Source organism: Curcuma longa, chromosome 4 (genome assembly GCF_044706935.1).
Source record: "Curcuma longa cultivar G26 ecotype Majalengka, Jawa Barat chromosome 4, ITB_CL_G26_1.1, whole genome shotgun sequence".
Lineage (NCBI taxonomy): Eukaryota > Viridiplantae > Streptophyta > Magnoliopsida > Zingiberales > Zingiberaceae > Curcuma > Curcuma longa.
This window is the reverse complement of record NC_133864.1, coordinates 9,778,805-9,791,706: the sequence shown is the minus strand read 5'-3', so window position 1 is coordinate 9,791,706 and position 12,902 is coordinate 9,778,805. Positions and strand designations below refer to the sequence as shown.

General features: G+C 34.4%; 2 protein-coding genes across 6 annotated transcripts in view; both read right to left on the bottom strand.

Moving 5' to 3' along the window:
* Nucleotides 1–6,288, bottom strand: part of LOC141828246 (serine/threonine-protein kinase BLUS1) — a 28,503-nt gene extending 22,215 nt beyond the window's left edge. For all 5 annotated transcript variants that reach the window (XR_012601751.1, XM_074715642.1, XM_074715643.1 and 2 more), the window contains exons 1-4: nt 5,779–6,288; nt 5,591–5,659; nt 4,667–4,874; nt 562–816 (exon numbers count right to left, since the gene is read on the bottom strand). Coding sequence is in view for 4 of the 5 variants with exons in the window: in XM_074715642.1 (XP_074571743.1) it covers nt 562–816; nt 4,667–4,834 (423 nt within the window). In the remaining variant the exon portion in view is untranslated. The remainder of the gene's footprint in view (nt 1–561; nt 817–4,666; nt 4,875–5,590; nt 5,660–5,778) is intronic.
* Nucleotides 6,289–7,869: 1,581 nt separating this feature from the next.
* The window catches only part of LOC141827053 (structural maintenance of chromosomes protein 3), a 35,505-nt gene continuing 30,472 nt past the window's right edge, over nt 7,870–12,902 (bottom strand). The window contains exons 27-30 of the mRNA XM_074714334.1: nt 9,336–9,431; nt 8,564–8,738; nt 8,250–8,445; nt 7,870–8,181 (exon numbers count right to left, since the gene is read on the bottom strand). Of these exons, the coding sequence (XP_074570435.1) occupies nt 8,255–8,445; nt 8,564–8,738; nt 9,336–9,431 (462 nt within the window). The 3' untranslated portion in view covers nt 7,870–8,181; nt 8,250–8,254. The remainder of the gene's footprint in view (nt 8,182–8,249; nt 8,446–8,563; nt 8,739–9,335; nt 9,432–12,902) is intronic.

Below are 12,902 nucleotides of genomic sequence, written 5' to 3'. Positions count from 1 at the left end.
TTTTAATTTCGAGCTATGCCAGAATTTTGATTTATGATCGGAAAGATATGATTTTTTACCACACATATTGTGTCAGAATGGTTTCAACGCTTATATACTTCGAAGTGTAAATCTAGACGAATAAAAAAAGTCATTTGCCTTAATAATTGGATGGAAGCAAAATGAGGTGAAACAAAGACACCAAGGTAACTGTGGAAAGCAACACCTAGGAACCATTTACCCAAGCCTTTTCTTTCCGTAATCCTTTTGACGTATAAACTAGCCATGTTCTTAAACACATTTTCCAAGGAAATAACATTGCAACCAACTATTGTTAACAAGAGCTATTGTTAACAAAAGTAATATAGATGCAAAAACAGGGTTCTAGAATTCTCTTAAATAATAAATAAAAGCAAGAAAAGTCTTGCCATGTTTTAACTAAACAGGATAGTTATGTTGGCTGATCGATAAGTTCTTTGAAATGGAAAATACTTTCAAAGCATTAATAATCAGCAAAACTGAAGAAAGAAGCTATTGGGAAAATATGTCTGTGTACAAAAACCCAACATCTAATCAACATACCTTTACATCTCTATGAATATGTCCCTGAGCATGGAGATATGCAAGTGCTTTAAGAACCTCATACAAGAGAGTTGCAATAACCGGCTCTTCAAAGCCTTCGGGATAAGCATATTTCATTATGTGAAGGGCAGACCCCCCAGCCATGTAAGGCATCACAACCCAAAGGTTGTGTCCTACTGTAAAAGAGCAATAAGCACGTAGTGTGTTAGGATGATCAATCAAACTCATTGTTTGTACTTCTCGTCTTATCCCATCCTGAAATTAAGGAAAACATTAGACATCGATACTTAGCAGAACCACTCGATAGATCTAAGAGAACTTATATCATGGTGTTCTGAATCAAAAAATCCTTCAAATGAAATAAGATGCTTGGCATGATTGAAATACAAAGCGAACAGAAATTAAGACAAGATCATGGATGCACTCATAATCATGCAAGCTAAAAGCCTATTAAAGCATGCTTAGAATCATTCCTCTAAGACTGCCTAAGAACAACCTAGTACCTTGGTGTAAATTAAGAAAGAATTATAAATTACATACAAAGCTGACAACAAATCTAACATTTGCTATACTTGCTGGTATTTCCCAATGATACCCTGAATAATTTGCATTGCGAACAATTCTAGTTAGCCTTGAACATATAGTATTTGTTGTTGTAATCATACCCTAAGTGGTAGAGTTTAACAAGGCTGTCTTGATGCGATTGACAAAAAAATTAAGTTAAATTTACTAGGGTTGGAAATCTCAAGCCGTGCTAATATTTTGGTCTTTGCCTAGAATAATACTATTTAGGTATCGTGCGATGTATGGTATCGGTGATAAATTTAAAGTAGGAGGAAATAGATGAAGAAGAAAAAGAAATGGATAAGCCAACTATATAGTTAAGCTCAATATTTGCTTTTCATCCAAAATTTGCCATTTGAACATTATTTTCCATGGAGACAATTTTAAAAAAAATAACATCTCAATTTTAGCATTCCAAGGGGTGTCCACTGTTAATATGAAATGATATTTGTTGACACAATTGATACGACCATACAAGGGATATTGTCTCAACGTCAAATAGTATCACATTTTGGTAATTTATCAAATACGTTACGATCGTTTTACCTAGCAAGGTACAAGATTCAAACCATGAGGTTTATGTCATATCTATTAATGTGTTTGTTGAGTGTGCAAATGCTAAAAAGTTGACAAACCTCAGCAAGTGCATAGATGGCTCAACAAGTGTTGAGGTTGGAAAAGTCCAAGTAACTTAAGGTTAAAAAAACTTAGCAAGTGCAGAAGTACGTGTGTTGGTAGATGAAGAAGTTCAAGAGGATCTTGATGAAAAAATTCAACACACATTGGCAGAGAGAGAAGTTCATCAAGCATTGACAAAGGAAAGTCCAAGAGAACCTTAGGAAATTGAGAAGATCAACAAGTGTTGACAAGATGCTCAAGCGTGTTAAGAGCAAATGAGGAAGACTCGAAAACAAGGTCTCTGTTGTTCTCGATACTTTTCGATTAATTGTCTGAAAAGATGTATGGCTTCTATTATCGACCTTTCAGGCAAAAATTCAAGTTGATTTTCGATCACAGTAGCCTCCTTCCTTAGTCTTTGTTTCTATCTCTTTCACAAAGTTTTATAGTCTGAGTCATTATTTTAATACTTCTATAGTTTGCACAATTTTGTACGTCTTTTTTGTTCTTATAAGGGAACTAGAGTATTTACCCTCAATTGATCAAACATTTTTTTCATTTTCAATATCGTTAAATAACTTTATAAGTCATTCAATATCTTATTTTCCTAGGCACTTCCATTTCTCTATCGAAATATCATCAAGTCCAACTACTTTTCCATTTTGCATCCCATTTAAAGTTTGTTCTACTTTTGAAGTTTGAATTTTACGATAAAAATTTAAATTTTTATACTCATTTGACATACTAAAAAGTACCTAAATTAAGTTGTTTACCTAAACTTTTATTAAAAAGTTGATGAAAATACTTTTTCCATCGCTTGTTTATTTCCTCATCATTTACTAATATCCTATAACATTCATCTTTAATACATTTTATTTGGATAAGATCTTTTGTCTTGCTCTCTCTCACTTTAGCTATTCTGTAAATATCTCTTTCCCCTTTTTATCTAATTTTTGATATAAGCGTTTATAAATTTCATTTTTTGCTTTATTCACTGCTTTCTTGGCTTCTTTCTTGGCTATTGTATACTTTTTAAAAGTTTTCTCGTTCTTACAAGTGTATAATACCTTATAGGTTGTTCGTTTTTTCCTTCACTTTCTGTTGTACTTTCTCATTCCACCACCAAGATTCTTTACTTGGTGGCACATAACCCGTTGACTCATGAGTATACTCATGGCTACTATTTTCAACTTTAATGTCATCTTATCCCATATTGTATTCGAGTCGTCGTGTATTTCTCTTAATACTTATTCTCCTACCCTCTCTTTAAATATGTTTTGTTTCTCATCTTTTAACTTCCACCATTTAATTTTAGAAGTCGCACACATTTACCTTCTATTGTACTATGCTTGAGGCGCATATCTAACACTACCAACCTATGTTAGGTATTTAATTTTCTCCAGGAATGACCTTATAATTTTTAAAATCTTTTTATCTTTCTTCTTAACCATAAGAAAGTTAATTTGCGACTTATTATTCCCACTTTTGAATGTGACCAAGTATTCTTCTTTTTTTTTTGAAAAAAACATATTTGCTAATATAAGATCATATGCTATCGCAAATCTAATATAATTTTCCCATCTTTATTTTTGTTCCAAATCCATAATCTCCTTGCATCCTATCATACTCCTCATTTTTCACTTTGATTTTACAAAACTCTTGGAAAAAAAACTGTGATTTTATAATAAATCTGCAAAAATAGCTCGTCAAAAGCTAAAATTACTACCTTAAAGAAAGGTCACATTAATTTCAAAAATAGTAAAAGAGTTTTAAGTTCTGATAGCTTATATTTTATTAAAAATATTTTTTATCTTGTAATAAATATAGTTTTGGAAGTGGTAAATAGGTCACCTAAGTATGTTTTTGTAAAAGGGGATCCAAAATTTTATTTGGGTAGCCAAATTGTCTAACCTTCAAGGATGCAAATCAACTTTAGATGCTAAAGTCATCTTCTATAGGTTGCAACCCCCCTCCTCTTACTAAATGCAATTGGATATTTAATAGTCATTGTTCAGAACATGTGACTGAAAACATACCAAAATCCGATGGAAAACATAAATCTATTCCCAAACCTATCAAGCAAGGTTGCACAATCACCTTCAGAAACAATGTCAAAGATCATGTTAGTACAATTGATAGTTTAAATGTTACTCTTAACTTCATATTAAATGTTTAGTCAGTGTTAATGGCTATGTCATCAATGACTAGTTCATGCAAGCATAGATCTCATTGAAATGGTATCATGTAAAGAGCATTTAAAAGGCATACTAAAATTAATTTAAAAAGGACAAGCAATGTAAAGCGCGATAACAAGATCAAGAATAAAAATTCTTTCAGATTTAATGTTTTTAGTATAAATACTTTTGCTATGTTTTAAATTTTAGTTTGACAAAACCAATTTCGATGAACACTCCTTATAGCCTAATTAGATTATATATTTCATAATTTTGATGTAATTGGGTTTTTGCTATTCCAGACACAACATAATTTATATGATGCTTGTTAATTTTTTTCATAAACACATATATTTAGCAATTTTGACTTTTTGAGAATGTCAAAAAGAGGGAGAATAGAATATTATAGTTGTTAGAAATTTTTAATGCTCAAGTAGAAAAATGTAAAAGAAAAAGCAATGTCCATGTTAACATTGTGGTGATAAAATACTATCTTCGCCCTCTATTTTCATGTATATCATTTTGGCACTTCCTTTATATTATGTCCTCACAAGTTTAAAAAAAAAAAGTTTCCTGATTTACAAGACGTCAGTAATAGGACAAAAAACAAAGGAAATTACCAACATCCTTAACAGCTTAGCATCAAACCGATGTGAAGCAAATATTGCATTAATTTGAGAAACTGATGCATTGTTATCATCTAGCCACTGTGTTACTCTTGAGCTTACTAAAAAAAACAGTGAGCATACCAGGTCATTATTACACTTCTCAAGATCAAGAACCTTAATACCAACAATCTGATTTAGAGGAATGCAGAGAGCTCTGTAGACCGTAGCACTGACACCTTCTCCTACTTCTTCATACAACTTATAGTCTTTAGGATTTGTTGGAAATCTCTTCTCTAATCCATGTTCCATGTTTGTTTCTCATAGAACACCATAAGCAACCTTCAGATTCCTACATTTCCAGGATGCCACATAAGGTGAAGATAAATGTATTATAAGGGTCTAAGTCTGAATAAGAACTCATTCTGATACATTCAAAAAGTCTGGTATTTATCAAGCATTGGACGAAGCGCCATGAAGATATAGATGGTAATCTTATCAATAGACATTCCAAACACTAGCATGAACGATTTAAACGTTAGAATAGGTTATTCACATGACTTAGAAGACTATTTGTTATTCAATAGGTCAATGCTAAGAATAGATCCTATTGAATAACATCTTCTACAATATCATGTCGTCATAGACCCTATTGAACTTTATGTAACAAGCAAGTCTAGATCTTTGAAAGTTTGGAATAGACACGACAATTTGAAAATGCTTTGAATACAGTTATGTGGTTAGGTTAGAGAAAAAGCTCCTCCAAAGCTTTAGTGAAAATCTATTCTAATTGAAAGGATGATAAATTATTGATGGCAAGGACACTCTTTACACTAACTAACCTTCAGGTTTCGCTTCATATCCTGGCGAACAGAAAACAAAGATATGTGGCGAAATCAAAACTGTGAATCTTTGTCATTAACCATGAAAATTCTGAAGGCAACTATAAATGATAACAAAACTTCACTAACCTTTACAATTGACTAAACATCCTAGCAACAACAAAACAAAAAAATCACAATAAATGCACCAAAAGCTAAAAAGAGGAGGTAAATTAAAAGAGCAAACCTTAAAAGGGGCAAGTTTTTCCTCAGTAGTACTGTACTACGGCTTTGGCAATTGTCTTCGCAAACTAACCTACATAATAAGAAAAGAAAAAAATGTAAAGAACAAACAGAAACAGATGAAAATACCAAATTGTGGGGATGCACTCTAGGACAAGCTCGAAAGCGACGATCAGAAGCAGATGAGAGCACCTGTAGCACTTTGGCAGGAGAACGTGGTGTCATCCGAAAGAACGAGAAATTTTTTTCTCTGTGGTGGTTTTGCCTCATGTCACTGAGTGGAAGGCAATGCGGATGATGCTGTAGCTTGGGATCGGAGAGGTAGAGCTGAAAGCGAAGGTGTTAGGAAGCAAGAAGTAGCGTCCATGCACTCTAGGGTTGCTTTGGCATAACAGTGAAAGCCGACAAGGACCACTGGTAGATCTTTGAGAGAATTGTCCACGTCTCACGTTTGAAAAAGCGACGAAGAGGATGATGATCCACGGAAGGATCCGACGGCAACACAGTGAGAGAGAGAGAGAGAGAGATCGCCTATTGGTCCTCTTCGTGTTGCCTGATCATGGAGTTTCTGAAGCAAAGACCGGCCGGAGGCAAGGGGAACTCTGGAATTTGACGGCCGAAAAGGGGGAAGGCGATGTACGGGGAGATCGGCGGCGGATAGGGGGCGAAGCGAGGTACAGCGAAGGCGGTGGCCGGGGAGAAGTCCCGCAGGATGGAAGTGAAATATGATGGAAGAGTTTAGACCAGCATAAATAAGTAATAAAAAATTGAAGATAAATAGCTTGAAATATTATGGAAGAGTTTAGTTCAGTGGTGATTAACATGTTGCCTTGGAAAGATATTTATAATTTATAAAAGAAATTCACTTGTAGATGATCAATATAAATGTCACCTATAGTAGAGTAAATGGATCGGACTCTCGAAACATAACTGAATTGATTACGATGAAATAGATTTTTTTATCGTGATCAATTATAATTTTTTGATTTATCTCTTCATAAATGATCGTGAAATCAACCGTATATCAATCGTAAACTTAATTTTAAATTATTATATAAAAATAATATATTAGTTAATAATCCAAGAGTGTTCAAGTGTTCAAACGTCCAATAAGGAGGTGACATATGAAATATCTAACAAGTATTGACCCATGAAAAATCTCACAATGAGTTGATAAATGAAACTTCCAACTGAGAGTTGGCAGATGTAATGTCTAATAAGTGTTGGCAGATAAAAAATAATAATAGAGAGATAATAAAAAAGGTCTAATAATTAGTTGGGAAGACAAAAGTCTAGATGCCGACAATAAACGTTCACGTAAGTTTGAATAGATGTTTGACAGAGTCCAGATGCCGCCACTAAACGTTCATGTAGGTTTGAATAGATGTTTGATAATAGCTCAAAATTAATTAGATACTAAGTAGAAGCCCCCTAAGGTCTGATCTCTACGTACATGAAAATCATTGTAGATCAAGATTAATTTAAGTTTGAGTAAGTGAAAGTCATGGATCAAAATCAATTGATACTAAACAGACAAGATGAAAGTACAGTAGAAACAATAAGGGTCGCTAAAGGAGAAAGGGTGAATAACATACCTACAAATTAAAACATTTTTACTCTTGCTAATTGTTTAGCAAGACTACACATATTAATTAATATAAAACAATAAACAAGAAAGAAGAGATATGAGATTTACTTGGTTCACGGTCCTTAAGATTATTTTTTTCTGTTTATATGATACAAGAGGAGGTAAATAGATAACAAAATACAAAATGTGGGTGGTTGTGGAGAAAAAGAACTTCTGCGAAGGTCAAAGATAGAGAAAAAGAACTGTTTATATGAATTTTCTAAAATAAGTCCTAACTAGGTTGAGCTCAAAAACACTCTAATTTGATTCGAACATATTAAATTGTTAATTTGCATTATTTAAAATCATAAAACATATTAGATTTTCTTTTCATTCTATTGTTGATTGAAAACAAGAAACAAAACAAAACTTTACAATATGCTCATTACTTGTGCCCTTTATATATCAGCAGCATTGTTCGCGGCCTAAGTGATATTAGTGGGTTACCTTATTTGATGTAAAATTTTCGCTGAGCCTTATTTATCAAAATGCCAGAGTGAATCAGCTAGCAATCACATATAATGGCAAAACTAGAAAGTTTAGGCTTTGCTACATGATGCAGAACCTCATGCCTTCAGTAAGAACACAAACTAGTTGAAACCTTGTCCGAATCAGAAATCACTCAGGCAGCTCGAGGAAACAGGCAATGCACCACCAACCATCAACGATGCACAGATATAAGAATCTGTCTGTCGTACAGAGTTTCTTAAGTTGTGTAACAGCTTAAGTATATGGTAGCAGAAGTTAGTTAGCTGTGTGACACCTGAGAGTCATACAAGTACAACATCATCTAGCCTAAGTAAATGAGGATGACTGCATCTGGTCATGGTTCCAGCTGATAACCAATTCAGAACTCAGATCTATCCACTTAATCCAGGATACATGTTTCCTACTTCTTAATGCATTAAATTAGGTTCCACTATTTTGGATTAGTTGAGCTTGTGGCTTCTCTTCCATCATATTGCAATCTGTAATCAAAAGAGAACGTGATTACTTTCATGACACGGATAAAGAAGGGTAGGGAGAGAGAATATACACTCTTCACTCAGGATTTTGAGTTTGGTCTTGCTCAATAAAATCAAGAGCCTCGTCCTTTGTGACCACGTTAACATGGCTGACTCTGTTCTTGTGTGTGACACCGTAGATCTTGTCAGCAACTTTCACGAGCTCTGGACGGAATGTGGTAGTTATAAACTGAGTGCTTGCATTGTGAGAAAGACGGTGTATCATATCTTTATTCAAAGAGTTAAGAATCATTAACGCAACCCCAATCAAATAATACAAATAAAAGCAGCCAAATGCCAAATGTGTTCATGCAAGTTGGATGAAGAACATGCATTTCAAGGATACTTCCAACAGAAGTTCTGTATTGTGGATCTAATGCTGCGTCAATCTCATCAAACAAATAAAATGGAGCAGGATCACACCGCTGGATGGCAAAGATCAATGTCAAAGCAACTACAGTTTTCTGACCGCCAGAAAGTTGCTTCATAGACTGGGTCTCGCCTTGGCCAGTGAAGGAAACCTAGTTAAGGAAAAGCCAGCTCAGTCGAATTATGTAACATCCGAAACCCAATATCCCAATATCTAACATGGAGCATATATATATAACTCAAAATCATCGCAAGAGAGATTAGAATAGAACAGTGAAGGAGATCAATCATGTTGTACACAAAACAAAGTATAACAACAATGCATCAATGCACCTACGGCCAAAGAATGACATATAGTCCATTAGCACAAGAAGGATAATAGGTAGCAATGCAATATCGTGTTAATCATATCACAAAGAATTGTCATTTTGTGCCAATAAAAATTCTAAAATGATATATGACTAGATAATTTTTTAAGGAAAAAAAAGCATGATGTAAAATTAGTTATTCTTCTAGTCACAATAGATAAAATAACATTGCTAATGTTTTTTTTAAAAAAAGCAGATATTTGACCAACAGGAATCGTTTCATATTTGCAACATGTTGTGTGACTTCAAGATTATGTCTCTGTAATTGGAGTTTTGTCGTGTCAATGTTTATTAGGTCGTCACCAAATTACCAGGCAAAGAAGTAGGGTGACGTAGAAAAAGTGTGAAAATACTCATAATAAGCATCAAAGGGATTCATACCTTCACTTTGACACCAATATATTTCTCTACTCGCCCCTCTGGATCAGCTCCAGAAGGTCCATCCTCACCAACATCATCATCACCAGGATCACCATCCTTCAAAAGATGTAAAAAGTGAAATACACAAGCTTTACACGCATTAAAGAGAGAGAGTAAGAGCAAAGATTATCAAAATAATACAAAGGAGATTTTCCTTGATGCTTATCAACTTGAAAAAGTCAAGGAAAAAGTAAATACAGCAGTAGCCTGACAAACATCAGCAGCAAACAGCTTAGTGAGGAAAAGGCCATCCTCAGTGTATAAGCACACAGAATTTGTTTACACTATCACCAACATTTGACCAATACGGCAACAGAAGCAGCTAGAACTACAGGATCACATGTTAAGATATTTCAGCACCAGGTGTCCAATTACTTATCACGTCAATCCAATAGGTAAAACAAATTAAATATAGACGTTACGATGTCGAAAAGAACAAAATTACACCAAGCATCTAGTCAAAATTTGCTTTCTGATATCCCACAAAAATAAAGCAAGAAGCAAAATTACTTCACTAAAAGAACTGCAATCGTCATTTCTAGAGTCACTGAGCAAAAGACAGGATGATGCTTGACTGTGATGATTCAGGAATAACTGATTCAAGCATATTTTTTCTGTGAAGCTGGCAGAATAGAATACATGCTTTTAGCATTTTTCCCTGGTAGCTGATTAGTCCACAATCAATGTTCAATATATTTACTGAAATCATTAGATATTATTTCATAAGCCAAGCTCGCCCAAAGAAAGCAAAATCCTAAGCTGTCTTAACATGGATAAAATTAGTCTTGCAAAAATGAGACAGATAGACTTATCAAGATAACACAGCCTAAGACATTCAACAATGACAACTAGATCCATATAGAACATGCCCTACAATCAGAGACCAATAATGCACAGTCTAGAACCAAGCTTTAGGTAGAATACCTCAGAAAATTAGGCATAAATTAGAGACATTCTACTAAATGCATTGCCATGCATGTTAGTGCTAATGTTAATTGGCTAATCACTTATCATAAGGAGAAAGCTAGGGAAAGGGAGAGTACACTTGGGAAATATTTTTCATCCAACTGCTTCCTTGGAGGGAAGGAAAGATGGAAACTTCAAATTTTCAAAACTCTGCTAAAATTATAAAAACCATTAACAAAATATAGATTTGAAAAGAATAAAAAAATCCTAAGTTTTTTAAGATCAAATTTAAGCTTCACATGAAAGTGAGTTTTCCTCCTACATTGGGTAGAAGCAATATAGATAAAATTTGAAAAAATGTTTTCCCTAGTCTTTTCGTCTCTCCTTTTTTTCTGCAAAAGAAAGAGTGAAAATGTTATTGGGAAAACTTGACATTATTTCTGTCATGGTTTCCTTCTCTCATAGGAATTTTTGAGCTTATAGGATATGTACCCAATTTATATTTCTAGTACTCGCCATTCACGTATGGATACCCTTGATTATTAGTTTAAACCCAACACATAAAGGTAGTTTTTCTTAGGAAAGGTTCGAAGCTGTTAAGAATTGTTAATCAATCAACTTTAAAATAGATTAATGAATGAAATAAAAAGCAGCAATAACTTTAGAAAATTTCTCAAAAAAATCTTAGTTTTTTTATTATTTAAGGATGTTTTACCAAAATCCCTCTAAATAAGTTTTATGAAGTCATTGGGGTATTTTATTCAAAATAGAAAAAGTCAAAGTCAGCCTATCATGTTGTACCTAGCAAAGCACATGCATCATGTCCGGCATGTGGATTGTGCTTGGCATGTGGGTCATGCCCTGCATGGCCAACTAGGCACGAAACTAGGTAAGGCACAGACTTGAGTTGCAACCCCTCTTCCTAGCACAAAACAATGTCAGTTGAGCACATGGCCAATCTGATCTGGACAGATGCCGAACGTGTTGGATGAAAAGCGAGTGGCTCGACCCATTTGACACCTCTACATATATTAGAATATTTATTATTTTTTAGAATAAAAGTTATTATATTACGAAATTGTATTATTTTATTATATCATAATTGATGTTGTATTAATTATTACAACTATTATTTATATCATATCAATATTATATCAAATATGCATTTATAATGTTATGAAACAATGTGTTAAGTACTTAATTTATCTTTGAAAGACATTTCCCCTGAGCTCTTCTATAAAGGATGCCCACTTCATATTCATAGTAATCTAAATCATCTTTTGGTGGGAAACCTTCCTATATTTCATAGAAGACAATTAGTGGTGATGCATGCTCGGTAATCTTACAACATGTTAACCCATGTCATTGTAATGTGGTAATGTGGGATTCTCATGTTACATTCATGGAAATATTTTCCCATTACCACAAACCAAACACATGGCAAAGAAAATGATTGTAAATTTATTAAAGGGAAATCGGAGTAAAGACAACTTAGATGTCAATTCTTACCAGGGATGTCAATGCTTAGTTTCTCACTCAGCTATCAACTTATACTGCAAGTTAGCAATCCTAAGCAAAGAAGAAAATACATCATACATAAACATCCTAAGATAACAAGGTTGGATTTTTAAAGTGAGTTCAATGAGAATGTTTCCCTTGGATCACCCTCTCAGAAAAAATTCAATCTGCTGCACAAAGATCCCTGTAGTAAATGCAGTCTATACCAAACCTGGTTGATGAAATATGGAACAACTAAGTGCCCCCAAAACATAGTTGTATTCCAAATTCTACCAAGGATTTGATAGATAGGGCTTTGCAGTTGAACTGAGCTGTTTAAGAACTGATTTCATAGTTTTTGGTACAAATTGGGGTTATTTTGGGGTTAGATGGGCTGGTTAACAGTGGGACCATATAATTTAGTTTCAGTTTGAGTTCGAATGGGATTAGATCTGAGGTTTATGGATGAATCTAATTTGGACCCAATTGAACGAAATTGGATGGGTTCAGTTGGATTAGTGTTTGGGAATTTTAAAACCCCCAACATTCTTCCTTCTCCCAATCACACAATGGCACAGCAACCCCAGGAGCCTCTCTTTGTTTCCTTTCTCAGCACAACAGCAGGATTCCATTAGCCCTTTCTTTATCCAATATCCTACATAGCTCCTCTCTCAAGCTCCAGCCTCTCCCTTCACCTATTCTTGCCCATGAATCCAACCACACGACTGCTAGTGTTGTAGACACATCATCTACTATACATTGCCATGGTTGCACACAGTCAGCGCTCACATCATTTCATGCAGCTCCGTCATTGCTGTCTGTTGCTTGTTCATGGTGTAGCCCATGCACCTATTGTACAGATGGGACCACCTGTTATCAGTGATGCTGTTGTCGTCCAATCTTCCATTGTCACCTTCGAGCCATTCCTTTCCACCGAGTGAAAGGGAGTGAAATCCCTATCAGCAATGACTCCTTCCCTTTGCAACATTGGTTGGGTTATCTGGGTTCCCTTCTTCCACATCCACAAGTTTGCATCTATATTGGTAAGAATGTGTGTTAGTTTCCTGTAAGTTTAGGTTCTTGTGATAATATAAATTCTTCTACAGTACTATCATTGTAATATTG